This window comes from Prionailurus viverrinus, chromosome D2 (genome assembly GCF_022837055.1).
Source record: "Prionailurus viverrinus isolate Anna chromosome D2, UM_Priviv_1.0, whole genome shotgun sequence".
NCBI lineage: Eukaryota > Metazoa > Chordata > Mammalia > Carnivora > Felidae > Prionailurus > Prionailurus viverrinus.
Window position 1 is genome coordinate 80,738,208 of NC_062571.1, and position 27,745 is coordinate 80,765,952.

The 27,745-nt window shown below is 53.7% G+C and overlaps 1 protein-coding gene across 2 annotated transcripts in view; it reads left to right on the top strand.

The window, feature by feature from the left end:
- Window positions 1–1,174: 1,174 nt before the first annotated feature.
- Window positions 1,175–27,745, top strand: part of LHPP (phospholysine phosphohistidine inorganic pyrophosphate phosphatase) — a 119,029-nt gene continuing 92,458 nt past the window's right edge. For both annotated transcript variants that reach the window (XM_047824347.1, XM_047824348.1), the window contains exons 1-3: window positions 1,175–1,375; window positions 19,224–19,411; window positions 22,676–22,829. In XM_047824347.1, the coding sequence (XP_047680303.1) occupies window positions 1,251–1,375; window positions 19,224–19,411; window positions 22,676–22,829 (467 nt within the window). In that variant the 5' untranslated portion in view covers window positions 1,175–1,250. The remainder of the gene's footprint in view (window positions 1,376–19,223; window positions 19,412–22,675; window positions 22,830–27,745) is intronic.

Below are 27,745 nucleotides of genomic sequence, written 5' to 3' on the forward strand. Positions count from 1 at the left end.
CCAATTTTTATTTATTGTAAAAATGATGTAGCATTAGGGGCGCCTGGGTGGCTCAGTGGGTTGAGCATCTGACTTCGGCTCAGGTCACGATCTCATGGTTCGTGAGTTCGAGCCCTGTGTTGGGCTCTGTGCTGACAGCTCGGAGCCTGGAGCCTGCTTCAGATTCTGTTTCTCCTCTCTCTGCCCCTTCCCTCCTCTCACTCTGTCTCTCTCTCTCAAAAATAAATAAACAGTAAAAATTTTTTTTAAATAAAAAATGATGTAATATTAAAGGGACTGTAACAATTCATCCAAAATATGACTGGCCTAACACACTGCAATATTCCCATGTTCCTCCCAGCCCTATTCCTATGCACCCTTAATTTTGCATGGCGGTGGTCATTATAGTTTCGTAGTCGGCTTTCTCATATGTTATAACACGAGCACTTTCCGTGTTGCTATCTAGTCTTCATTTTTGATGGCATATTTCTTTCTGTAGCCATGTTATACGTGCTTACACATTCACTTTTCTTCCAACTCCTTGTGGCATGATAGCTTCCATTGCACTCAAGGTCTTGAGAATCATTTCCGGAGCATCACTTCCCAGGCATAGGATTGTCTGGCCAATTGATCCAACTATCTCCACTGCTGCTTTTTTTTTTTTTTTTTTTTAAACATTTATTTATTATTGAGAGACAGAGAGAAACAGAGCGTGAGCAGGGGAGGGGCAGAGAGAGAGGGAGACACCGAATCTGAAGCAGGCTCCAGGCTCTGAGCTGTCAGCATAGGGCTTGACCCGGGGCTCGAACTCACAAACCCGCGAGATTATGACCTGAGCCACCCAGGTGGCCCCAACTATCTCCTTTGCTTTTAAGGCTGGTTATACTCTTCAGCCAGAGGATGAGGATACCAGCGATCTCTTTAACTTTTGCTACAGGTGTCTCCGTGTGGTCTACAAGTGCCTCGTTCTGGTTTTTAGGGAAGGGCTTGTTTTTTGCTTTTCCTGCCTGTGGTCCACTGATCTGGGAAGACGGCTCCCATTTCGCGCACGTGCGGCCGGGAGTTGGGAGGCGGCGACCGGCGGCCCCGGGTTTGCGCCCCGCGGTTCCGGGTTTGCGCCCGGCGGAACGGCCCCGCTGGCCCCGCCCCGTCGGACTACCCGGCCCAGGACTACACTTCCCAGGCGCCCCTGCGCCGTAAGCCCGGCCGCAGTTCCCAGCCGCGAGTTGGGACGCGGAGACTGAGGAGTCAGAGGTGCACAGCGGCGCGCGATGGCTGCGTGGAGCGAGCGGCTGGCAGGCGTGCGCGGGGTGCTGCTCGACATCTCGGGTGTCCTGCACGATAGCGGCGAGGGCGGCGGCGTGCCCATCCCTGGCTCCGTGGAGGCGCTGGCGAGGTGAGTGGGCCGCGCCGGCCGCGGTGGGAGCGAAGCTCCGCGCGCTGCGGGATCCCACCGGCAGCTTCTGGCTGCCGCCGGGGACGGGGCGGGGCTGTTGCACTGGCCCCGCCCCGGTCCCTGAGAGCCCACCCGGGCCGGACCCCGTCACAGCCCCCCGCCGCCCCTCCACCCCCGCGAGCATAGGGCCTGTGCTGGTCGGAGCTGCCCGGTCCTCTGGGGCTGCCTTTTGCTTCCTGCCGCTGCTGAGCGTTAGGTAAAATAACATACATTACATTCCTTTTTTTTTTTTTTTTTTTTTTTTTACATTTTTGTTAATGTGGTTACAGGAAAACTTTAAATGACGTATGCGCTGGCATCGTTTGTTTAGAGGGGAGGAGGAGGAGGAGGAGGAGGGCATCTTGCCCACCAAATCTTGTGCACAGAGGACCACACAGGGCCACAGTTGGTACTACTGGACCCTCCCCTTTGTAGCTGCCATTGATTGGCACGACAGGCCAGTGCTGCCATGATGTTGATGGACAGCCAGGAAGGGCCAATGGCCCAGGACTTGACTTCCCAGAGGCACTAGCTGGGAAACCGTGGGTTAGTGGCCTGACCTCACTAGGACTCAGTTTACCTGCCTATGGATGGCAGTTAAGTGAGCCTCTTTGTCGTTCTCAGGGAGCCCACCCCACCTGTCTGGACAGGAGCCAAAGTGTCTTGTGTAGCAAAGCAGGAGAGGCCAGGAACTCAGAAAAGGGAGATGTGGCCTCCAAGAGAGCATGTGAAGGGCAGCCAGACCTGGGAGACTCTTGACACCCCCCCGGAGCTTCATTTCCTAAAGTCAGGTTTAAGTCCTGGCCTTTGCCAAGTCTTCATGGGGCCCGTGTCTGCAGGGGAAGTGAACAGTAAACTTAGACGCAGATGAGTAAACATTAGATTTGCTGAGAAAGTGTCAGAGGTGAGGCTGGACTTCTCTGAAGAGAAGGCATTGGATGCAACCGAAGGGTAAGAAAGGCTATCTGGGGGAAGGGGCGGAGGAAGTGCATTCCCGCTAGAGGGAACAGCAGTGGCTAAGGCTTGCGGCAGAAGAGAACTCGGCACATTCGTGTTCATGGAACTGAAGACGGGGAGCTTGGCTGTCGCAGGGATTGTCACAGAGCGGTGCCTGGATTTTAACCTGAGTGTGGGGGAAGGCTTTGAAGATTTAGGCAGAAGGGTCATGGGATCTGGTTTATGTTTTTAAAACATAATTGAAACGTAATTGAAATTGAAACGTTCAAAGTGCCACCGTGTAAGTACTAGATGGAAACAGGAGAGACTTCCTTTGAAATCTTAGAGTAGAGGACCTTTATAATTATGCCCCCAGATCTAGATATCAACGACAACAAATCAACAGCCTAGTAGAAAAATGCACAAAAGATATAAACAATTCACAAGGAAGAAAAAGCAAATGACCCCTAGTCATATGAAAGATGCTCAGCCTTACTTAGATAAGAGAGATGCACTGTACTTGAATGGCTCAGTTGGTTCAGCATCTGACTTCGGCTCAGGTTATGATCTCACAGGAGATCAAACTCTCACAGCCCGAGAGTTTGAGCCCGGCGCCGGGCTCTGTGCTGACAGCTCAGAGCCTGGACCCTGCTTTAGGGTCTGTCTGTGTCTCTCTCTGTCCCTCCCTGGCTTGCACACTGTCTCTCTCCCTCTCTCTACCTCTGTCTCTCTCTCAAATATGAATGAATATTAAAAAAAATAAGAGAAATGCACATTGAAACTATGCCAAGGTGCCATTTTTTCAAGAGTATGAGAAAACTGGCAATGATGCACAACTTTGGGCACACATTCACTTGGTGAGAGTTTGCAGAAACGGACCCTGTCATACGTTGCTTGTGGAAGATGCATTTGGCATTAGCTATCAGCGGCCCCACTTCTGGAAATTTGCCCTACCTCCTACGTGAGAAAGGACATCAGCGCCAGGGCGTTCACGACAGTAACTTCGTAAATAAATAAAATAAATGTAGGTATGTATGGAAATAGCTCAGGTATCTACCACGAGGGGAGCATCATGGTCCATCGGTGTAGGATGGGGGAGGTGGCGAGAAGGGAGTGAATGCAAGAGAGGTTTTGGAAGTGGGACTGGGAGGGGAGGGGAGGGAAAGTAGGACAGTGAGTATTGCGGGGGCCAGGGAGAAGAGGAAATAAAGAATGGCCTCCAGTGTCAGACTAGAGCACCCGAATGGATGGAGACGGGGGCGGGGAGGGGGTGAAGGGGTGCAGGGTAGGTGCCATGATGGCTCATGATGTATGTCAAGTTCTTGGCCCAGTGCTAAACATATGATAGACCCCATGACAGCCCAACAAATATACATACATACATACATTTATTTATTTATTTATTTATTTATTTATTTATTTAAGTTATGGAATTTTTTTTAAGTTTTATTTTTTAAATTTATTAATTTTTTAATTTACATCCAAGTTAGTTAGCATATAGGGCAACAATGATTTCAGGAGTAGATTCCTTAATGCCCCTGACCCATTTAGCCATCCCCCCTCCCACAACCCCTCCAGTAACCCTCTGTTTGTTCTCCATATTTAAGAGTCTCTTATGTTTTGTCCCCTTCCCTGGTTTTATATTATTTTCGCTTCCCTTCCCTTATGTTCATCTTTAAGGTTTTTTTTTTTTTTTAATGTTTATTTTTACCTTTGAGAGAGAGAAAGAGCGCCAGCAGGGCAGGGACAGAGAGAGAGAGGGAGACACAGAAACAGAAGCAGGCTCCAGGCTCTGAGCTGTCAGCACAGAGCCCGATGCTGGGCTCGAACTCACAAACCGCAGGATCACGACCTGGGCGGAAGTCGGACGCTTAACCGACTGAGCCACCCAGGTACCCCTAAGTGATGGAATTTTTTAAACTTGAAGTTTTTTTTTTTTTTTTAAATTTTTTTTTTCAACATTTTTTATTTATTTTTGGGACAGAGAGAGACAGAGCATGAACGGGGGAGGGGCAGAGAGAGAGGGAGACACAGAATCGGAAACAGGCTCCAGGCTCTGAGCCATCAGCCCAGAGCCCGACGCGGGGCTCGAACTCACAGACCGCGAGATCGCGACCTGGCTGAAGTCGGATGCTTAACCGACTGCGCCACCCAGGCACCCCTAAACTTGAAGTTTAATAACATACGATTGTACATTAGTTTCAAGCGCACAGCACAGTGATGTAGCCATTCTGTACAGTACTCAGTGCTCAACATGGTGCGTGTTGTCACCATCGGTCACCAAACATTATTACAATGTTATTGACTGTATTTCCTATTATTTCCCGGGGAGGTGAGACCGCTTCTTCTGTGCTAGGCATTCATGCTCTCCTCTCACTATCTGAGGAGGTCCGCTGACAGTCTGGGGCGTGGAGGGGCTGTGATTCCCCTTTATCAGCTGAAGCTCAGGTCTTGTTGGGGTCCCAGCCTGGATGGTGCGAGGACCACGGAGACCCAAGTCTGCCTGACTCCCAGCTGCTGCGACCCCCAGAGCCACACTTAGAGACCTTTGCGGGAGGAGTGGGTATTGAGAAAGGTCAGGGGCTTCCAACAGCCCCTTCTGAGTAATGCTCCCACCCTGATCCAGGCCTGCCCAACAGATGGGTGCACAGATCCCGGGGTGTGGCAGTAAGCAGGGCTCCCCAGGCTGTTCACCTCTGTGGGTTCTGCACTGGCACCTTCCCACTCATCCCTAGGAGGGGACTGGTTTTGATTTTCTTTCACCCAGGCCGGTTTATGTAGCTGGGATGTCTCTGGTAGCGGCTATACCCGTATAAATCTAACAGCTATAGGACAGTCTTCAAACATAGCAGAGCCAGTTTGGTGGGCCGAGAGGGTGATTTCCTTCCCCAGAGCATTTAGGATTATTTTCCACCAGGGGACATGGTGCTCCCTCTCCTGGGAGGTTTTATCGCCGTGCTGCCCAGGGGCCTGAAAAACTAATGGCCTCATCCCTCTGAAACCTCCTGGGCCTCCCATGCCACAGAACCAAGTGCCCACGCCCCCTCCTGCTCCACCAGGGCCTTCTCAAGTGAGCTTTGTGGCCCTTCTCTGCCCCCTCGCCCACCTCAACCCCTTGCTCTCAGCAGCATAAAGACTCCTGGGCAGGCTTTTCACTGACGAACCCCCCCTTGTGGCCCAGCACCCACTGAGCCCGGGCCCACGCAGTGCCCGCACCACGATGCCCTCTGGCGCCCTGGATATTCCTTTTCAGCTCCTCTGCCTGCTCTTGTGCCCAGCCCCCAGCGGCCCCCCCGATCACACTCGGGCTCAGGGAAGCCCCACACGCCTTCCTTGTGGGTGGCCCTGGGCACGCACCAAGTCCAGAGTCCAGACACTCGGTGGTAGTGAGTGTGGTGCTGGAAACTTCCCCCTGCTTCGGGAGTTTTCCATGGGGGTGCTTCACACATACAGGATGAGGATACCCCTCTTTTGTGGTGGCCGAGCCAAGCATGGGCTCTCCCAGGAACCGTTCATGGAAGGAACAGGTGCCGTCTGCCCCGGTGCTGCATGCGTTTGGCTGCTTTCTGTAGTGTTTACAGCCCCCTGCACTCGATGGGGGGGGAGGGGGTGCTCCTTGATATGCGTGGCTCACTTTGATGTCCTGGGGAGCTCAGTGGAAGCCCTTGGAGCCAGAGCAGCAGCTGGGGGACAGGCATGGTGGGGAGGGGACGAGGTCCTGGGGAACCTTCGTTCACCCCAATGGCGGCTCCCCAGCGCCTCAGATTTCCAGCAGCACCTTCCATTCTGGGAGCCCCGGAGGGGCCGGCTCCCCACTCTTCTTCCCAGACTTTCCCGAGTGACATGCGTCCTCCGATTTTCTGAAAGGTTCCCACTGTTTTGGAGACACAGAGCACATGGAAGGTACGAACTCTGCTTTTCCGGGGTGCCTGGGTGGCTCAGTCGGTTAAGCGTCCGACTTTGGTGCAGCCCTCTGTACTGCCAGAGTTCAGATCCTCTGTCTCCTTCCCTCCCCCGCCCCGTCTCAAAAATAAACACGAAAAATAAATAAAGAAATACAAATCATTAAGCTCTGCTTTTCAGAATGGTGTGGACCACAGTAACGGTGGTCACCAATCCCTGAAGGAGGCCTGTGATGCCCCGGGTGGGTGCTCGACCCCATAGCTACCTTCACCGCCAGGCGTGAGGTAGGGATTTGGGGCCCCTTTTTAAAGTGACTGAGGCGCAGAGATTCAGGAATGGGCAGAAGCGGAAAAAGTGGCCGGGCCAGGTTCACCCCTGGGTCTGTGTGACTCCAGGGCCTCAGTGTCCCTCACAGTGCCTTCATTCACTCCCCACCTGGCAGGTATTTACTGAGTGTTTCTAAACTCTGCAACACCTGCTGTAGGCTCCGGGGATGCTCCGCAGCGAACGAGGTAGATAGAGGTCTCTGCCCTCGGGAACCTGGGGGTCCGGATGGGAGATCAGTGTAGGCAGCACCCAGAAGGGCCCGCTTCAGACAGAGACCAGGCGGGCGGGGAACTGGGAGCTGGGGTGGGGGAGCACAGTCTCGCAGAGCCGCCACTGTGTGCGCTGGGGTCTTGAAGATGCCAGCTGGGCCGGGAGCATCCCAGATGGAACCGAAGGCCGCACAGGCCACACCGACTCCTTCCTGGAGCTGTGGGGCCAGCGAGCCCTCTTTCTGCTCTAGGATTTGTGGGCGGGCGTGGTAATGGGACATCTGTAACCGGCCCGGGTCCCCCCAACAGGCCCTTTATTGGAGCCCATTCTTGGGCAGTTGGGCTCTCCGAGGGGAGCCATTCAGAGGCAGGGCCCGGCACAGCGGGGGCGACAGGGGCCGGCCCAGGCGCTGGCCAGCACAAAGGAGAGCCCCGGAGGCATCTGCATGTGAAAGGCAGGTGGGCATTTACTGCATCCTGTCTCAGGCCACTAAAGCACATCTGCCGGGCCCCGCTGGGTCCAGCCTTTTTGTGGCCGGCGGAAGAAAGTGGACCTCGGCGCAGGGCAGCTTCATAAAGCAATTCCCACCCAGGACCGCCGGGCCCACAACCCATCCTTCCAAGTGGGGCCTCTCAAGCCCCCGGGTGCACCGGAAGCGACCCTGTTAAAACTCAGGCGCCTCCCAGCAGGTTCTGGAGCCGCGAGGGACTGGGCCAAGGGAGTCTTGTCCGAAGTCGCCACCCTGCAGACAATAGGACTGACCCCTCCCCGATGCCGGGCCGCCCTGGCAGCGTCCGGCCGTAGGAGTGGCAATAATAATCGCTAGGGACCAGGGGACAGCCGGGAGCCTCACCTTGCTGCCTCATGCCATCCTCCCAGTCATGGCCCAGCACCTGCCAGAGGAGGCCCTTTCGGGATGTCAGAGGGGGCGGCCACTTGTTTGAGCTTGTTTAAGCCAACAGGAGCCACTCTGTCTTCAGAGATGGCGCCAGGAGAACACGACACCCTCTCCTGGGCCGTGTTCTGTCTGGTTTTGTAACTTTTACAGTGTCAGCTTCAAAAGTCATAAGTGGCCCCCTCCTCGCGAACAGTCCCGCAGGTACGTGACTGTGTGGAGTAAAAAGTCCAAACCCTCGTCACCGGCCCTGGCCCACGCGTTCCCCCACGGTGACACTGTGCTTCCTCCCACACTCCTTCCTCTGTGTTTCCCCACAAGCACAGAGGACTTGAAGACACAGTGCCCCCCTTTCCTGACATCACACCGTCCCTGCCCCCTGCCCCGCACTCCTCCCCCATCCACCCAGTTCTCACGGCTCACTGGAGGCTGAGTCCCTGCAGATCCCGAGCTGGGGCGTTCCGACCCTTATGTAGCCTCAGGGCACTTATCCCCCAAATGAAACCCAGGGTGGAACCCCCCAAATTAAAAAAAAAAAAGAACAGTGTTTGACAAGTGTATATTTTCTCCGTTCAAATCTACAAATGATTATGAAGCCAGTCAGTGATCACGGTCAAAGTGTTTTGATGAATAACAATATTGAAGTCTGGGCCAGCGGGCGGCTCAATGGTTCATAGGTTTATAATTTCATATGTGTGGCTGGGAACAAGCTGCTTGTCCGTCAGGAGAGGAGGAGGGAAGAAATTAGTTTACCCAGACTGGAGTACTCTGTAGCTATTCAAAAAGAATGGGGTAGGGACGCCTGGGGGCTCAGTCAGTTAAGCGTCTGCCTTCAACTCGGGTCATGATCTCGTGGTTCCTGAGCTCAAGCCCCACATCGGGCTCTGCGCTGACAGTGTGGAGTCTGCTTGGGATTCTCTCTCTCCCCTCTCTGCCCCTACCCTGCTTGCATGCTCTCTCTCAAAATAAATAAACAGACTTAAAAAAAATAAAAACAAAAAAGAATCATGCACACTGACCCACATAGAGGGAAACTGAGGGATGCTGGATGGGTGTGTGAGACCATACCGGACAAGAGCTGTTTCTCAGTTTCTGATCTCAGCATGGGTGCACAGGGCCACCACGTGGAAATCAAGCGTAGCCAGGCTGCTGGTTCTGGAACAGAGTTAATGGTGTATCCCACCCGTGCTGCCTCTGGTAGGAAGCCCCTGCGGATTAGGGGGTCACTGAGGCATGGGTTACTCAGGGGGCTCACAAAAAGAGTCCGTACGCCTCCTCCAGCACCCCGAGGACGTACGGGGAAGCCATATTGGCAAACCCTGCCTGGTCCCTGCCCGCAGTGGAGTTCAGGGCGATTTCCCATGACCGTGGGGCTGGCGGGATGCTGCCCACGTATAGAGGAGGACCCAGAGACGCAACCTTGCTTAAAGATGCCTCATGAGGAAGAGTGGGGCCCGTGCTGTCCTCAGGGCAAGCTCTGCCTCTTACCTGTCACCTGAAAAAAGGCAGGGATACCTGGGTGGCTCAGCAGATTAAGCATCGATTTCGGCTCAGGTCGTGATCCCAGGGTCGTGAGTTTGAGCTCCACGTCAGGCTCAGCGCTGACGGTGCGGACCCTGCTTGGAATTCTTTCTCTCTCCCCTTCTCTCTGTGCCCCTCCCTCGCGCGCTTTCTCTCGCTGTGTCTCAAAATACATAAATAAATTTTAAAAGATTTCTTTTTTTTATTATTTTATTATTTTTTATTATTGTTATTTTTAATAAATTTTTAACGTTTATTTATTATTGAGAGACAGAGCATGAGCAGGGGAGGGGCAGAGAGAGACAGAGAGGGAGACACAGAATCCAAAGCAGGCTCCAGGCTCCGAGCTGTCAGCACAGAGCCCGACATGTGGCTCGAACCCACAAACCGCGAGATCGTGACCTGAGCTGAAGTCGGCCGTTCAGCCGACTGAGCCACCCGGGCGCCCCCAGATTTCTTTTTTTTAAAGTTAGGTGTCAGCTTTTGTGTGTGAGAGCCTGGGTTTTGAGTCCCGACTCTGTCCTGTGATTGTGATGTGGTCTTGGGCAGGTTTTATAGCCTTTTTGTGCCTCAGTTTCCCACCTGTGTCATGGGGGGGTGTAAGTTAAGTGAGGTGTTTTCTCTTAACTACCATTTTGCTTGTCCCACATCTAGAAGCTAAAGGAGTATGTTGTTGCTTGAAGGATCAGACGGTGGTCAGGAGGTGGTTACTTAGCAAATAAGTCTTTGAGTTGTTGAACTTGGTGCTGATTTCAACACGAAATCATTCAGATCTGCCCAAGCTGCTGTACTTTTCACATTTGTATACATTCTCGTGAGGCCAGTTCATACTAAAGGGTTGTCGGCCCCTCTGAACCCCAGGTCCTCATCTGTGAATGGGGATATCGACTGATCTCTCAGACTGTCTTGAGAATTCAGTGTGAGCCTGTGGACGATGCACTGGGTGGTTGGGAGAGGTGCTGGAGGCCAGTCACCGGGAGCTTTGGCAGCTGCTGTCAGGGTTCCCTTTGTCCCAGGTGCCCCAAGATTGTTCATCAGGACGGTCAGCCCTGGATTTTTGCCCCAGCCTCCCTTTGCTGGGTTGAACTTTACACTCTTTCTTAACGGTGCTCTCTGGGCTCCCTCACATCCTGGCCCCTTCTGGCCCTGGTTCACTGGGCATCAGGCTTCCCCCCAGACTGCCTGCTTCGAGGGCCCAGATGTCCCCAGCCTGGGCTTGCCAGGGATGTGATTGGTGCTGTCACTACCCATGTCTTCACTGGTATTCATTTTTTGTAATATGCCACGTGCTTCTGATATGGTTATTATTTCATTTCATTTCATTTCATTTCATTTTTAGGGGTGGGGGGACAGGCAAGCCAGGGAGAAGGGGAGAGACAGAGAGATAGAGAGAGATTGAGAATCCCAAGTAGGTTCTACACCGAGCCCGATGTGGGGCTCAGTCTCTCACAACCATGAGATCATGACCTGAGCCCAAATCAAGAGTCAGTGTTTAACCAACTGAGCTACCCAGACGCTCAGTTATGTGGCTTTTCAATATAGTCTTCATGATAGCCCCATCAGTAGCTACCGTTAGTGTCCCATTTTATAGATGTGGAAACTGAGGTTGGAGAGGGTCGGGTCACAAGCCTCAGCCACACATTCAGAGGTGTGGGCAGTAGGTGTGTTGCTTTCTGAGTCAGGCTGCCACCCTCTGCCACCTGACCTCGGGAGCGCCTGGCCTCTGTCGGCTGCAGCTCCTGGCCCGGACCAGCCTCTGATGGTGCTCAGGGAGGACTGGCTGGCAACTGGCTCTCCAAGGTTGGGAGCGGTCCAAAGACACCTTGCGTCCCTCTGCACCTCAGTCTCCCGTTTGGTGAAATGAGCCGTTGGTCTAACGCTATGCGAGGTCTCCTCTGGCTTCTGGATTCCCTGGCACTTGATTCTAAGTTGTGTTTATTAATAAATAGTAAATCGATGCCTGTGGGCTCAGCACGTCCCTTTGGTCTGAGCTCCGAGGCTCGGGCGGGTCAGAGGGAACATGCTGGATGGCAGTCCCAGGCACGGGGAAGGCAAACCTCGCGTTTCACAAGGGCTCTGGCTTTGGAGCCTGCCCGGTGTCTGACCTCCTTGCTGTTCCCTGAGGTCACTGGCCGGCTGGTCCCGACTGAGAGGCCCAGCCAGGGCCCGGCTGCGTGCGTCACCGCGTCCCTTGTTCTCTCTCTTCTCTCCGTCCAGACTTTGGACTCTGCTTCTTGCCTGGACTCTGACAACACAGTGATGTGCATCGCTGCCCACAGAATGAATGTCGGATGGAGACTAGGGAGGGACTTGAGGGCAGGGGAACAGCTGGCTGTCAGCCTAGCCGAAAGGTCTGCCCTGCTGGGTCAGTGGAAGGAAATGGGAGGTGGAGCGGGTCCAGCCTGAGCTACTGGCAAAGGCTGTTACTGGTGCCCCTCGGTGTTTCTAGACCGATGGTCACACCATCATGTGGGATGGCTCACGGCGTGCCCGGTGCTGGAGAGCAGAAGACCAGGCACCTGTTACCCCATTTCATGGCTGGGATTCAGGGACCCCAAGAGTCTGGCCTTTGGATGCCTCCTGGCCAAGGGCATTTGCAAGGTGCAAGTGCAGGACCCCAGCTGGGAAGCCAGACCCGATTCTCATGGGCCCAAAGCCCTTCTGCTGCTGCTGTGGCCACCGGCAGCTCCCTGACCCCAACTGATTCCCATCATTGGAGCCCTCGGGGAGCTGGGCTTGTCCCCTCCCTGAATCAACACGGGCACCTCTTGGTATGCACGAATGACTGGGTTTTTCTACAGCAAAACTGTTCCTGTTCCACTCCTGGGCTCCTGTTTGACCTTCTATTTTTAAGAATTGGGTTCTTAGGGGCGCCTGGGTGGCTCAGTCGGTTAAGCGTCCGACTCTTGGTCTCGGCTCAGGCCGTGACCTCTCGGTTTGTGCGTTCAAGCCCCGCGTTGGGCCCTGAGCTGACAGCGCAGAGCCTGCTTGGGATTCTCTCTCTCCCTCTCTCTCTCTGTCCCTCCCCTGCTCTCTCTCTCTCTCAAAATAAATACACAAACTTGAAAAAAAAAAAAAAAGATTGTGTTCTTAGAGCAAATAAGTACTTCGTAGGATTCAGTTCTTCCAAATGTGTGTTCTCAAGCGCTGTGGCTTTCCAAAAGACAAGCAGCCAAAGGTGTCAGAGTCAGAGAGCGCTGGCACCACTACGGGGCCCTGCTGCCTATGCGTCTTGGTGCCCGTAGGGCAGCCGAGACCGATGTTCGCCGCCGGCGGCCTTGGCCGGGTGCTGAAGCCCGAGTTTCGGTTCGTAACAGCCCCCTGAGGTGTCGTGAAGGTCCTTTTCCTCTCTGGGGGAGACCGAGGCATAGTTTTATCTCTCTGCCTCTGTCCCCCTTTAGTAGTAACAGGGACCCTCCACTCCACCAGAGAACGTCTTAGTTGTGGCCCTTGGGGCAAAGCAGGCCACCGAAAGGGGGTGGGGGACGTCCCTCCCCACCCCTCACCTTCCTCTCCCCTCCTGGTGTGTTTTTCTGGCATCCCTCGGAGAAGGTTCCAGGCTCCAGCCGGGAGGCCACAACTCCAGCCCAGCCCGCGGGCTTCCTGCAGCTCTTGGGGGACCAGCCCAGGGATGAGACAGGATCAAGGAAAAGCACACTCAGCTTTCTCTCCACGGGGAGAAGTCACCCACCCCCTCTGCATGCTAATCTCATTTGTCGCTGGAAGTTTGACCTGCCAGCCAGGAACCACCCAGGAGCCCACTCGGGGCTCGGGGCCTCCTCCCCACACCGGCCCGGAGAGGTCTCTCCTCGGGGGGGCGGGGGCGCGCGGCGATTTGGAGTCTGGTCAGCCTGGCCTCCCCGACCCTCCGCACCCTCTGACTCAGAGGCTCCCGGTGGGTGCAGGTGGTGGGAACGGGGGTGGGGGTGGGGGTGGGGGGTCCCGGCTGCCGCTGCTTGCTGACAGGGTGGCCGGGGTGAGGGGGGCGAGTGCCCCTGTGTACTCTGAGACGTTAGGGCGGGTAGAGGGGGGGGTGAATAAGGCCGGGGCAGCCTGTCCACAGGCCACTGGCAGGTGTTTGCAGCTGGCACGTAGTGAGCACTTACTGTGTGCCAGGCCTCTGCAGGCACATTACAGGTTTCGCTGGAGCCTCATAATGGGAGGCAGGTGCTATTATCATCCCCGTCTTACAGAAGAGGAAACTGAGTCACAGAAGGAATGGCACGCTGAAGGTCCCACAGCCACCGGGCGGCAGAGCTGGGACCCCGGCCACGGTCATCAGCCTCTGAGGTGCGTCCTGGTCACCACGCGGCCACCGGGCCCACCGCCTGGCAGTAGAAGTCCTTTCTGGCACAGCAACTCACTCCAGCCCCTTGCACGTAGGCCCAGCCTCCTGTTTACCTCCTGTTTACCTGTCTGGATGCATCCAGCTCCACTGTGCTTTCTCTTCTGGAATCCTCTAGAAACCTTGCACCAGAGACAGACACTGGAGCAGCGGTTGAGCAGTGGGGAAGCAGTACTGCCCGTGGGTGGGCTTAGCTGTGAGCATGGGGTTTCTTCCTGAGGTTCCCTGGGTACTGGAGCAATGTGGTTCCATTCCCCGGTGGGCCCGTCAGATCTGGAATTTGGGTTATTTAGGTGCCCCCCACAGATAGGCATTGCCAGGCTCCGAGGGCTGTGAAAGCAGAGCCGAAGTGGGGCTCTGCCTGGGCGGGCATGGGATGGGGTCTGGGAGGCTTCCTGGAGGAAGGGAGACATGAACCAGGCCTTGAAGGCCGAGTGAGATTTGGCTGCAGAGGAGGATGCGGCAGACTCTGGGTGGCTTATGGTCTCCCTGGGTCACACGAAGGTGACAGCTTCCTGAGGGCCAGAGGGGAGGGGTGGAGGGAGGAGGGAGGACGGGCCCAGTTGGGAGAGTCTTGTCTGGGGCAGCAGCCTCCTTGCCCCCTGTGTGGTCTCCCCTCCCAGCCCCGCTGTGGCAAGCCGGAGAGGGCAGCGGGCTGGGGAGCTCTGCCAAGGTCGGTCGGGATGGCCAGGAATCGCCCCAGCGCGCTACTTGCTACCGAACGATAATGAGAGGGTTTCCATTATTTTCGGGTGAGCGCCCCTGGCAGATGCCGACAGCCAGCAGATGTGTGAGGTCCGAGGTGATTTGCAAGGGACCAGTTCATGTGATGCACAGTAATTGCACCAGGCGACGTTGTCACTCAGAGGCTTGTCCTGGCCTGCTGGGATGAGGTAAAGGTCAGTTCAAAGATCTGGTGTGGCCGCCGGAAGTGGGGGCAAGTCTCACTCTCGTGGGACTCCCGGGGAGGGGGCGGCAGGGTGAGGTGGTGGCCGAGGTCTCAGAAAGGCGGTCTGGCTGGAGCCGCACCCTGGGATGCCAGGGTCCTGCGGTAGGACCCCCGTTCTAGGGGTTCTTGGGTTTTGGGGGTGGGGATAACTCCTGGAGCCGGGCCCAGCCTGTGGCTGAAATCCTGTGGCTTTGTTTTCCTGAGCTGAAGGCCTGAAGCCATGCCTGCCTGGGGCTTTCCCTACATTCGGAATTCTTGTGTTCCAGGCCTCGTCAGGCCAAATCTGTGACATCTGGCAAGGATGGCAAGGACCCTTCCCCCCCAAGAGATGCTGAGGGTTTTGTTCGTGGGCTATCTTAGTCTGTTTGTACCGACACATCGAAAAACCACAGACAGACGTTTGCTGGGAAGTCCGGGATCTCGTGCCTGCAGCATCGGTTTCTGGTGACACTTCTCGTCCTGGCTTCTTGGTGGCACAGAGAGAGAGGGCTCTGGTGTGCCTGCTAAGGACACGGATCCTGTCCTGTCACAGGACAGGTGTGACACAGCGTCAGGACAAGTGTCCTGCCACACTTGTGGCCTCATCATGTCCTGAGGGCTTCAACATAGGAATTTGCAGGGTGGGGGACACAACTCAGCCCGTAGCATTGGCCGTTCTGGGCCTTTCCTTCGGCGCTGATCCATCATGTTGCACTTTCTGTCCCCCGTGCCCCACGCATGCACCTGGGCTGCTGGGTCTCGCCTGGGCACAGCCCTTCCCTGACTGGAAAAGCACAGGCCTGCACACGCCACCCCTGTGTCGTCGGTTGATAGCTTGCGGGCTCTGCTACTTAGAAGCTGCATGACTTTATAGGTCTGCCTCTTGGAGCCTCCGTTTTTCTCATCTCTGGAATGGGGACGATGGTTTCGGTCTCTCGGCTCGTTACTCAGCTCGTTCCTGGCCCAGGGGGTGCATGTAGGGAATACAGACTGCGTGGCTTTGGACGAAATCAGATCACAGGTATTGAGCCCCGAGGCAGGGCTCACTGTAGTAATTTGTATTCATACTTTACTGTTCTAAGGACACACGTTTCTGTTATCTGCAGTGATTACAAGAAATGGAGACGGGATCTGGGACTCTTCTCAAATGGTCAGAAAGGGGGACGAACAGACCCACAGGGAAGGGATTTCCCAAACCTTTAACAGTAGGTTTTTCAGGGACTGATCTAATCCTAAGACTAGTATTTTGATTTTAAAGCATGTGGTTTTTTTTTTTTTTGGAGTTTATTTATTTATTTTGAGAGAGAGTGTCCAAGGGAGGGGCAGAGAGAGAGGGAGAGAGAGAATCCCAAGCAGGCACCTCGCATTGTCAGTGTGGAGCCTGACATGGGGCTCGAACCCACAAACCTCGAGATCGTGACCTGAGCCGACACCATGAGTCAGACGCTTCACCGACTGAGCCACCCAGGCGCCCCTAACGCACGTGTTTTATGAACTCAGGTTGGGATTTCAAAGGGGACCTGTGGCCGTGGCCAAAGTGTCCCGAAGTCAGTTCTGTTATTTGCTCATTTGTCATCGGCGTCTGAAGTTGCACTCTGAATAGCAGATGTGAGGCTCAGTCATCTCACTGTCACGCCGATTGTTCACTGTTCTGAGAAGGTCACATCATCATTCATTAGCACTAATTAGTCCCCCGACACCCCTGCACCTCTTCCCTCAACTGCTCCATTAACTTGGGTGCGAATCACACGTTCCAGGCGCCAATCAACGAAGATCTGTCCATAATGCACAAGGTGATGCTATTAGTTACAATATATTAACTGCCTAATTTAAAAATACAAAAGCTATCTTTATGAAGGGCAATTAACCACTAACGTGATTGATAATTCATAACACTCTAATTAGGAAAGACAAATATTAAGAAAGGACTGAGCCACCTGGGCTGTTGATTGAGACATTGTTAGCCTCTCGGTGTGTGTTCACTCTGTCATTGGTAGATCTACGGATTTCTTGCCAAGTGGCACCTGTCAGCCCCAGTGCACGGAGGGTCAGGAGGCTGATCTTAATGTGGGAACACGCGTTCTCCCCGCTGAATCCTGCCTGTTGCCAGCGGGGCTTGTGAGGGAGCTGGAGGCTCAGGACACCCTTGGGGGAAGCAGTAAGTGTACTAAGCAGGGTCCCTCTCGCCGGCGGTCATTTGGATTTTCCATCCCTCAGTCATTCAGCAAATGCTTATGGTGAGCCTGCCTCGTGCCCAGCCCCGTGCGAAGCACTGGGGATGCCGAGGAGAACGGACCAGATGTCATTCCTGGTCTCATGGTGCACGCAGGTCTGGGAGAGAGACAGTAAGCAAAGCTATAAATCGGATGATTGGCGATGCTGGCTAGTGTTATAAAGAAAGAAAAATACAGATAGGTAGTATCTGTATCTTCTCCACCCGGAGAAGGGGACGCTGGACAGACATACCACCTTTCCCCCAGTTCTGTCATCGCTAAGGAGTGTTGCATTTGGAGCTCCCTCCACCCCAGGATGGAGTAGATTGCCTGAGGCAACCCTACCCGCTCAGTGAGCCTCCTTTCCAGCTTCATTTTCTGGCTCAGCTTCCATCTACCCAAGGCTGCCAGAAGATTCTGACACCTGACCGGGTCCCAGGAGGGCAGGGCCTGCCCCGCACCTGCTCCTCCATCCCTGTGCTCCGCCCACCCTTCCCTGGCCTTCTTGTCTGTGCTGCAAGAGATTCTCGTTGGACCTGGCTCTTCTGGGAAGTCTTCTCTGAGACCCCATCCTGGGATGAGACCTTTCTGTCCTCTGGAGCCCCTTTGGCTTTGTAGGTCACCGTGGATGTGCTTCCTGTTCCTGACTCCACATCAGTTCCAGGATCTGCTTTGGGGTCGAGTAGGAATGAGCCCACGTCCCTAGAGTCTCAGATCCAGGAAGAGGAGCAGAAAGTCCTTGAACTTTCTGAGACTCAAATGTCCTTAGTCATCAAGCAGGATAAAAAGTGTCACTGCTAGGGTTGGGGCACAGTAGCACTTTTGGTTGGGTCTCACTTATTTGCCCGAATGGAGATTGAGTTCAAGCGCGTAGTTCTGAGTAACTGGGTCCAATCTGTGTGTTTACTTCTGCACACGGGGCCGTCTCTGAGCACGCGATTGGAGCCCGTCTCTCTCGTACATGAATATCTATGTCTAAATAACAAATGTTACGTACTTAACACTGGATTAAATGTATCATTTATATTACAAAAAACTGTAAAACTTGAAAGGGTGGCTGAAAAGTAAAGGTGAATTCCTGCATGTTTGGAGACCGCTGACGTGCATGTGTCCAGAGATCTGTCTACGAACAGTGCTGGGTGACGATTAGCGTACCTGGTTAACTTTACTAGGGGTTTCCCGGGCCTCCCGACTTGTGGCCTGGTGTCTTTTCCACGATCCCACGGTGCCGAGTAGGACTGCTCCTTTGTCCCGGCCACGGCTTGTCCAGAGAGGGCTGTGTGTTCTGGGCCAGGGCCCGTGTGGACTTCCCCCCCTCCTACTGGACCCCTGGCTCGTGGCTCAGCCATGCCAGCCTCCTTTCCTTCCCTGTGCCGGGCGCCCTGTGCCCTGTTCTCCCTTCAGGCCTCAGCTCCCGAGCAGTCTCCCCACCCACTCTGGTCCCCATCTGTCTCTTCATCCCGTCCAGTCCTTCAGAGCACCTCTCTGTTCGCAAATCACAAATTCCCCTTCCTTTGCGAAGTTTCCCTCCCGCCCACCGGATTGTGGCTCCAGGGGAGTGGGGAGCCTGTCTGCGGTCAAGGTTACGGTTCGGTGCCCTGGCCCAGCCAGGCCACTTAGTAGGTGCTCAGTAACCTTGTGGGAGGTTGCGTGTTATTGCCTGTGGGGCCTCTTTACGCATCTACGTTGTGGCTTTGGGTTCTGAGAGCCTGCCCAAGTGCAGCCAAGACGGAGCGGGTGTCCTGTAAGAGAAGGAATGTGGGTGCTGCTGACCTTTCACAGCACCTCAGGGTCACGTCAGGTTAACGCTGGGCCTGCAGGGGATCCCCGTGTCCTGCCTGTCTACCCGGGATCGCCCTGGGTGACAGGGCACCTCAGTGATCGCCTCAGTGACGCCAATGAGAAGACACAGCCGAGCTTGGTCCCTCAGCCTTCGCACTTTAGGGGAAATACGGATCCCGAGTGACTTAGGCACACGCAGCTCACATGACAAGTGGAATTGCTAACCATGGAATGGTATAGAGAAGTTGCTGCAGACATGCATAGGTGATCTCCAGCCGGGCCGAGTGGGACCGGACGGTGGCGGGGGATCTCCAGGGGGTCTCAGAAGGTGGGAGAATTGGCACGTGTAGAGAGGCAACGTGTCTCAGGCAGAGGGAGTGGAGGAAATGTGTCCCAGGCGAAGGGTGTAGAGATGTGTCTCAGATGAAGAGGTGGGGACGTGGCCCAAGCAGAGGGAGTGGGACATGTCCCAGGCGGAGGGAGTAGGGACGTGTCCTGGGCACCAAGCTCAGTGAGGATGGAAAGGAGGGTTGTGGGGCCTGTCGGGGCTCCCTGGAAAGGGTCAGCCCTAGTTCGGCATCCCCGTCCTGACCCCAGGTCAGCCGAGGCCCATCTCTGGGAGCCACGGTGGCCTGGCCTACGCGGAGGGTCCTGACTGCCCTTGGGAAGCGCCCATCTGGCTTCCTCCTCAGAGGCTGCAGGCTCTGAGGGCTGACAGCACCCTCTGCCCGTCCTGTTCCCACTTCCAGACTGAAGCGGTCCCAGCTGAAGGTGAGGTTCTGCACCAACGAGTCACAGAAGTCCCGGGGGGACCTGGTGGGACTCCTGCGGCACATGGGCTTCGACATCTCTGAGGGCGAGGTGACCGCCCCGGCCCCGGCCACCTGCCTGATCCTGAAGGAGCGAGGCCTGCGGCCACACCTGCTCATCCATGACGGTAGGCCTGCTGGGCCTGGGCCTGGGCCTGGGCCTGGGGCTGGTGGGGGTGGGGGAGGGTGTCCCTCTCCCCTGGGCCAAAGTCCTGGAAGGACACGGAGAAATTTGGCTCCTGCTGGGGGCCTGTGAGATGGAAGCTGAGTGGGCTTCCTGCTGGGGACCAGGCCCTTTCTATCCCCGGCCTAATAGCAGACGATGAGGCACGTTCCAGATGCCTCAGGAACATCCTGAGCCTGCTCTCTTTGATCTAGAAGGGACCGAGGGGGCAGGGAATTGTCACGGGGCAAAGTTCTAGCTTCTAGGGTTGGTGGGGGTGGGGAGAATGAGGGCTAGATTGAAGCCTGCTACCACCCCCTACTCCCTCCCTGCCTCCCCTGCCCCCCCTAACCGCCCCCCCCCCCCCCCCAAGCTTAAGCTCTGTTGGTGAAAAACAGCCCTGCTCTCTGGCGAATGGCACAAAGTTTACATCCCGATCTTAGTCTAAAAACAAGGAAAGAGCCCCTTTGACCCTCGGTGCGGAGTTCTTCTGGAAAGAAGTGGAAGGAGCAGTATTATCTGGTACCTTCTGAATATTTAAAAAGAGGGAACATAAGCAGTGCTTCGGAATTCAGGACACTTTCCTGTCGATGCACCGAGCCCTCTTTCTTCCCCCGCGCTTGGTATTTTTATTTACAAACCACTGGCAGAAGGATACTTCTCTGCCTCCCGGCAGGAGCGGGGGGCCCCCAGAGTTTGAGGGTGCTCCCTGAAAGGCCCGAGTGTCAAATCCATAGCTCTGGTGCCAGTCAAGGGCAATATGCCCAGGCTTTAGAAATCCTGTTTCTCAAAAATCCTTCCTCTGTGATCTGGGATCACGGCCAGGCCAGCGTCTTTAGAACAGGTCCTCAAAGAGAAGGAAAAACTTGAGAGAGAAAATCCCTGCCCCTGGGGCAAAGGGAGGGTTGGGGGTGGAGTGAGCAGGGAGGGAGGGGGGAGGGTCAGCATCTGCCTCTTAAGGGCGCAGAAATTAGAGCTCGCTGGCTGGAGGGGCAGCCAGAGTGGCCTCTTGGGCTGCAGTCCTGCCTCTGTTTTCAGACTTGGAATCTTTTTCCAAGTTTTATTGTTGATGAATTCTCCGCCCCCCCACCCCACCCTCACCCCCCCGCCCCACCACCAGCATTTTATTATGACATTTTGAAACATACAGCGAAGCCGAAGGAATTTTAGTTGGAAGATTTGTATGCTCGTCACCTTGACTTTACCAGTGACGTTTTTACTGTATTTTGTTCTTCATGCGCCTGCCCGTCCCTCCATCCATCTTTTCATCTTATCTTTTTGATACGTTTCAAGGTAAATGGCAGACATTGGTACACATCCCCAAAACTTCAGCACATCATTAACTAGGGTTCAACATCTGTTTATATTTCTTCTTTCTGATAGGAAATTTATGCACGGTGAAATGCAGACCTCTCTAGTGTACTTCTGAGTTTTCGCAGATGCGAAACCCGGTCACGATCAGGATCTAGAACTTAACCATCACCTTGAAAGTTCCCTCACGTGCTGCCCAGTCAGTGCCCATCCCCTCCTGCCTCGGGGGTACCTAGTGTTCTGGTTTTTTCCCTTCCGAATAGGTCTGCCTTGTCTAGAGTTTTATATAAATAGAATCATACAGCATCTAGTTGTGTCGGGGGTTCTCCAGGCCACACTCAGGCTTGATGATTTGCTAGAAGGACTCACAGGGCTCAGAAAAGCTGTCAGACTCAGTCACAGCTTCCCACAGTGAAAGAACACAGCATGAACTCAGTAAGGGGAAGAGAGGTGTGGGTGAACTCTGGGAGAATCCAGGCGACCTTCCAGTGGTCCCCTCCCGTGGAGTTGCCCTGAGATGCACCTGATTCTCCCAGCAGAGATGTGTGACAGCACCTGTGACATGTTGTCACCCGGAGAAGCTGACTGGAGCCTTGTGCCCAGGGTTTCTATTAAGGGTCCCTCACGTGGGTCTGTAGCACCTGGGTGACTAACCCTGGCTGCTCAGTCTCCAACCCCCCAGGGCCCCAGGCTTACAAAACACTCTTTTCTGGTGGAATATTCCAGGGGCTCAGAGGTGATCTCCCAGGTGCTGGTGCAGGGCCTGTCCTGAGGACAGCCTTTCTTTGGAATTTGCAGGATCCAAGCAGCCCAGGCCTGCTGGGTTTTTGTTTGTTTGCTTGTTTGTTTTTATTAAAAAAAATTTTTTTTTAACATTTCATTTATTTTTGAGAGAGAGAGAGAGAGAGAGAGAGAGACAGAGAGCAAGTGGGGGAGGGGCAGAGAGAGAGGGAGAGACAGAATCTGAAGCAGGATCCAGGCTCTGAGCTGTCAGCACAGAGCCTGATGCGGGGCTTGAACCCAAGACCCGTGACAGCATGACCTGAGCTGAAGTCGGACGCTTAACAGGCTGAGCCTGAGCCGGGCACCTCTTTGTTTTGTTTTGTTTTTTAAGTTTATTTCTTTTGAGAGAGAGAGAGAGAGAGAGAGGGAGAGAGAATCCTAAACAGGCTCATGCTCAGCGCGGAGTCTGACACAGGGCTTGATGTCATGACCCTGGGATCATGACCTGAGTGGAAATCAAGAGGCAGACACTTAACCAACTGAGCCGCCCAGGTGCCCTGCAACTTTCCCTGTTTGATGGAAAATTGGGGAGGGCAGAGAAGGTGAAGGAGGAAGAAGCTTTCCTCAGGGGATTGGAGAGCCAGGCCAGCAGGGGTGAGGCCTTCCTAAGGACGGGCGAGCTGGGCCAGCAGGGGTGAGCTTCTGCTCCTTCTTTTCAGCCTGTGTGTGTGTGTCCCAGCTCTGCTGCGTTCAGTGGCATGGGGCTGGAATGCTCGATGGTTCCTAGAGTCTGGGTGCAGCAACAGCCACCCTCTAAAGGTGGTATACCAGCAGCCGGATTTGACCCTACATCCAGGGATCTGTGTCTTCCAGGCGAACCTCTTCTCAGTTGCAGGGCTGTGGGTTTCCTACCTGTGGTATTCAGCTGGGTAGTCCCTGGGGTGATGCCAGTGTTGGGGCAGGGACCCCCAGGGCGGGCCCGTCTTTCTCCTAACAAGCCCTAACTGTGGAACGTTCCTTCATCTGTACAATGGGAGTAACAGCCCTTCCTGGTTCACCTCCTGTACAGCTGTAAGCGTCAGGAGGAACATCCGAGAAAGGGGCAGGGCCCACGTGGCAGGCAGAAGGGGTCCCTGGGAGGAGATGGGAGGTAGGCCACGTCACCCCAGGGCTTTATCCTTTTTTCTCTTTTCAGGAATCCGCTCAGAATTTGCCCAGATCGACACGTCCAACCCGAACTGTGTCGTAATAGCAGACGCAGGAGAAAGCTTTTCTTACCAAAACATGAATAAGGCCTTTCAGGTGCTCATGGAGCTGGACAATCCTGTGCTCATATCTCTGGGAAAAGGGTAAGTCAGCTTCAGGAAGAGCGTTTCTGGCTGCTTTGCATGCCGTTCTGTGGGCCTGTGCCTTAGGGAATCCAGTAAATGGTGCAGAAAAGTGGGTGTGGCGTGGGCACAGGCTGCCTTCCCTTTCCCTCCCTGCTTTGTTTCTTTCTTGATTTCTTCCTTCCTTTCTTTTAATGATGTATGAGGAAAGTAGAATCGTCTGACTTCAGGAGCAGGTTGGTCAGGCTTCCATGCGGGCTCAGGGCTGGGAGAGGCTGGGGGAGGGGAGGGGAGGGTCACTGCGGACGGAAGCTCCATGGAGTCTCAGGGCGCCGGTGCTGGCTGTCCCAAGGTTAGGTGCGTTCGCACAGGGTACAGCACAAGGCATTGAAGGATTGTCTCCAGGGGACACGTGAGTAGGGAAGAAAAGGCTTGACGGCCCGGAGGAAAGCTCTGGGCCGGGCTCCACGTCTCGGGCTGCAGAGCATGACCTCTGTAAAGTTATGATCTTATTACCAACATTTTTGTCGGAGCCTTTAGCACAGTCCTCACTATCTTTTTGCTTGTTTCTTTCTCTCTCTTTCTTTCTTTCTTTCTTTCTTTCTTTCTTTCTTTCAAGCATTTATTTTTGAGAGAGAGATAGCAAGCTGGGAAGGGGCAGAGAGAGAGGGAGAGGAGAATCCCAAGGCACAGAGCCCGATGTGGGGCTCGAACCCACAAACCTCAACATCATGACCGGAGCCGAAGTTGGATGTTCAACCGACTGAGCTGCCCAGGTGCCTCATGTCTCTTTCTTTTAAAAAACCACACTGGTTATTTTTCTTAACATCTTTTACCACCAAGACAGCACAAGTTCATGGGAGGAAAACTAGAGCCTATGGATGAGCAAAAAGAAGAAAAGAGAAAGTACTTTCATTCCCCTGCCCAAGAAAACAGCTGTCAACATTTTGGTTTGTGTTCTTCCACGTGGTTTCCAGTGCAAACAGATCATTACAAATGGATGTACTCAGAGCATCAGTATCAAACCCGACCCAGCTTTGTCGCCCGGGTTCTATTCTTTGCCAGATAGTACTTTACGAACAATTCTAAACTCAGTTAATAAATATCTCTATGGGGCGCCTGGGTGGCTCAGTCGGTTGAGCGTCTGACTTCGGCTCAGGTCACGATCTCGCGGTCCGTGAGTTCGAGCCCCGCGTCGGGCCCTGTGCTGACAGCTCAGAGCCTGGAGCCTGCTTCCGATTCTGTGTCTCCCTCTCTCTCTGCCCCTTCCCTGCTCATGTTCTGTCTCTCTCTGTCTCAAAAATAAATAAACATTAAAAAAATTAAAAAAAAAATTTTTTTTTAAAACCGATGGGCCACCAGGTGCTCCAAAGATGTATTTCTTTTTGAGAGAGAGAGTGAAAGCTGGGAGGGGCCAGAGAGAGAGGGAGACATAGGATCTGAAGCGGGCTCCGTGCTGACAGCAGTGAGCCCAGTGAGGAGCTTGAACCACGAGAGCCGTGAGATCATGACTTGAGCTGAAATAGGACACCCAGCTGACTGAGCCGCCCAGGTGCCCCCATCCTGTAGTCTTTTTAAGCCCATGCCTTCTGAGGGACATTAAGTTATTTCTGATTTTCCACCAAAGTAACGCTGTGGTCAGCATCTTCGTGCATTTAGAATGGTGGGCATATCTGAGGTTCTGGACTCCTGTCACCAAGTTGCTTACCAGAAAGCTGTGCAGACTTACTCTGTCATCAGCAGAGGCAGCGCTAGGGTTTTAGAGTCACGGGCTCTTAAGGGTGCAGGGGCACTGTGGAGCCCTGCCCCAGCGTTTCGTGCCCTGCGGGAGTTTGGGGGCCCGCCTCTGGGGAAGGCTTTCCCAGTTTAGATGCTTCTGCTGATTGGGAACTCCCGACCTCTGCCTGCTGGACAGGGCAGGCCATTCCGGTAGTCAAGGGAGGGACCTTGTGTTTGGCCACCAGCCATTGGTAAGTACTTTATGTGCTCCGTTTTGTTTAATTCCGATCACGACCCTGAGAGTTGTAGGCCATGGCATCATTTTATAGGTGGGCTCATTGAGGCACAAGGAGGTGAAGTAGGCCAGGATCCCCAGCTGGCAAATGCTGGGAGGGCCACCCAGACCCCGTGCTTGTCACCTCTAGGCTGTATTCGAGAGCAAATGTGTGGCCCACACAAGATCCTGCATTTTGGGGGGACCTGTGTTTAAAAATGGGGAGATTTTTGATCTCGGCTCAGGTCGTGATCTCTCTGTTTCGTGAGCTTGAGCCCCGCATTGGGCTCTGCGCTGACGGCACGGGGCCTGCTTTAGGATTCTGTCTCTCTCCCTCTCTCTCTGCCCCTCCCCTGCTCGTGCCCTCTCTCTCAAAATTAATAAATAAACTTCACGAAATAAAAGAAAAATCAGAAGATCTGACAGTACAGGGCCCCACATTCCTGAGCGCACAGAAGCTCAGCGGAGGCCACTGCCTCCATGAACTCTGGTTTACCGCAGACCCCACCACGTCCTGTTGTCCCCTTCACCACACTCAGTCACTTGCCACTTATCTTGTGCTGCTCGTTTTTCTCATAGTAGAGAAGTATTTCTTCATGGCTGTGCCTCTGTCAATAAGGCAAACAAGAGATTTCAGGAAAGAAAAGAGAAGCTATATTTCTTTTAGGAGGTAAAAATATTGTCGTGTGTTTATCACACAAAATAAAATAATCCAGTATTAGGATTCTTCACAGAAACGAAACCAAGTGGATTCGGATACACACACACACTACACACACACACACACACACACACACACACACACACACACACATCCATATGTATATGTGTGTGAAGAGAAATTGGTTATTGAGGCTAGGTAAGTCCAAAATCTGCAGGGCAGACTGGCCGCCTGCAGACCCAGTGAAAAGTTGTGGTCTCAGTCCAAAGGATGTGCCTGTGGGCAGCATCCTTCTTGCTCAGGGAGGTCAGACCCTGCTGTTCTGGCCTTCAACTGATTGGGTGAGGCCCACCACACAATGGAGAGCATTCTGTTCCCTCAGAGTCCACTGATTGAAGTGTTAATCTCACCCCAAAAAGACCTTTACAGAAACACGCAGAATAACGTTTGACCAAATATCTGGCACCTTGGCCCAGTCAAGTTGACGCATAAAATTCACCATCCTAGTCCCTTTCCAACCTCACAACCTTCTAAAGCGTAGGGCACTGCAAACCATAGAACCTGGCTTGCTTAATTCACTTAGGTTCCAGGCTTCGTCCTTCAGGCACCCCTAAAATCAACCCCTCCCCAGAGAACAGCATAATTGAGAAGCTCTGTTATAACTCATTTATGTTAAAAGTTTTTTCTTGAAAATTGCCTCTAATTTTTACAAGTTTTTGTTCCAGATTTTAGGTAGCAGTCAAAATAGATATGTTGTTGAACAGGAAAAACAAATGGAATCAGCTGCTTTTTAGCTTTGTCATTCAAGAGTAGGCAAGGGTTTGTTTTACGAAGCAGCGGTTAGGGTGCCTCTGACTTAGGGTGTTCTGACTCGGGCTACGGGTCGGGTGCTCAAAAACGAGAGAAAGGAACCGCCAGCTTTCGGGCTTAGGTCAGCAGCTTCTCGGGACAGCCCAAGGACAGCTGTCCCGTCCCAAGTGGGGGTCGTCGATGGTGAGGGGCCGTCCTCCGCCAGAACAGGGCTGAGCGGCGCCCCCGAGGAGGCAGGACGGCGGAGGCACTGGGGCAGAATGTCCTCCTCCTGGAAATGGAGTGATTTACATTTGGCATCTGTTTGGACCGGGAGTGGGAATTGCCTTTGTAATTTCTTCTGTCATGCTGCCGTCAGAAAATTAAGCTGTTTACGACAGACTATGGAAGGTTAATGGCTCTTGTGGGAAAGGTCAAGTGGTCATTTTGAAGGGAGGCCGCGCTGAATAATCGGAAGGGCAGAAGAATAAAGCATAAAATCTATCTGACTGCTTCTCCCCAGCTTTTCCCGGTCTTTCCCAGCATCCCCAGTTTCTTCTTTGTGGCTGGAACCGAATGTTCCAGAACACTCTGGAACTGAGTGTTCCAGCCAGGCTTGCTGTTGCTCTCCTTAGGCCAGTAACAAAAGATACTGCATGAAATCGCTTATGTTCCTGGAATAACCTGGGCTTTTCCATTTAAAAAAAATTAACAGGTACTTCTAAATTTTTTTTTTTTAACGTTTATTTATTTTTGAGACAGAGAGAGACAGAGCATGAACAGGGGAGGGGCAGAGAGAGAGGGAGACACAGAATCTGAAACAGGCTCCAGGCTCTGAGCTGTCAGCCCAGAGCCCGATGCGGGGCTTGAACCCACGAACCGTGAGATCATGGCCTGCGCCAAAGTCGGACGCTCAACCGACTGAGCCACCCGGGCACCCCAACAGGTACTTCTATTTATTGTGTCTCTAAAAATGTTTTCAGCCAACAGATGGCCTTCAAGGTGGCTCTTTTGTTTTCCTGAAGAAAGCGGAAATAAAGAAAAATTCTGGACACTATAAAAACAACTCAGATTCAGTTAAAAAAAAAATTCTTAAGGGGGCACCTGGGTGGCTCAGTCAATTGAGTGTCCAACTCTTGATTTCGGCTCCAGTCATGATCTCGTGGTTTGTGAATTCGAGCCCCATGTTGGGCTCTGTGCTGACAGTGCAGAGCCTGCTTGGGATTCTCTCCCTCCCTCTTTCTCTGTCCCTCTCAAAATAAATAAAGTTAAAAATAAATACATGAATGCATGCATACATACAAACATACATAAATAAATAAAAGGGGGAGCATTTTTAGGCCCCCAGTTCTGTAAGCAGGAGGTAGTTCTTTTTGACTACCAGGCATCTATCTTCCTGAAGGTGTGCGGTGTCCCGGCTGGTTATGGGGTGGCCCCTAGAGCACAGAGCCTCAGATCCCTGACCGGAAAACCTGGGGTTCGCTTGGAGACCAA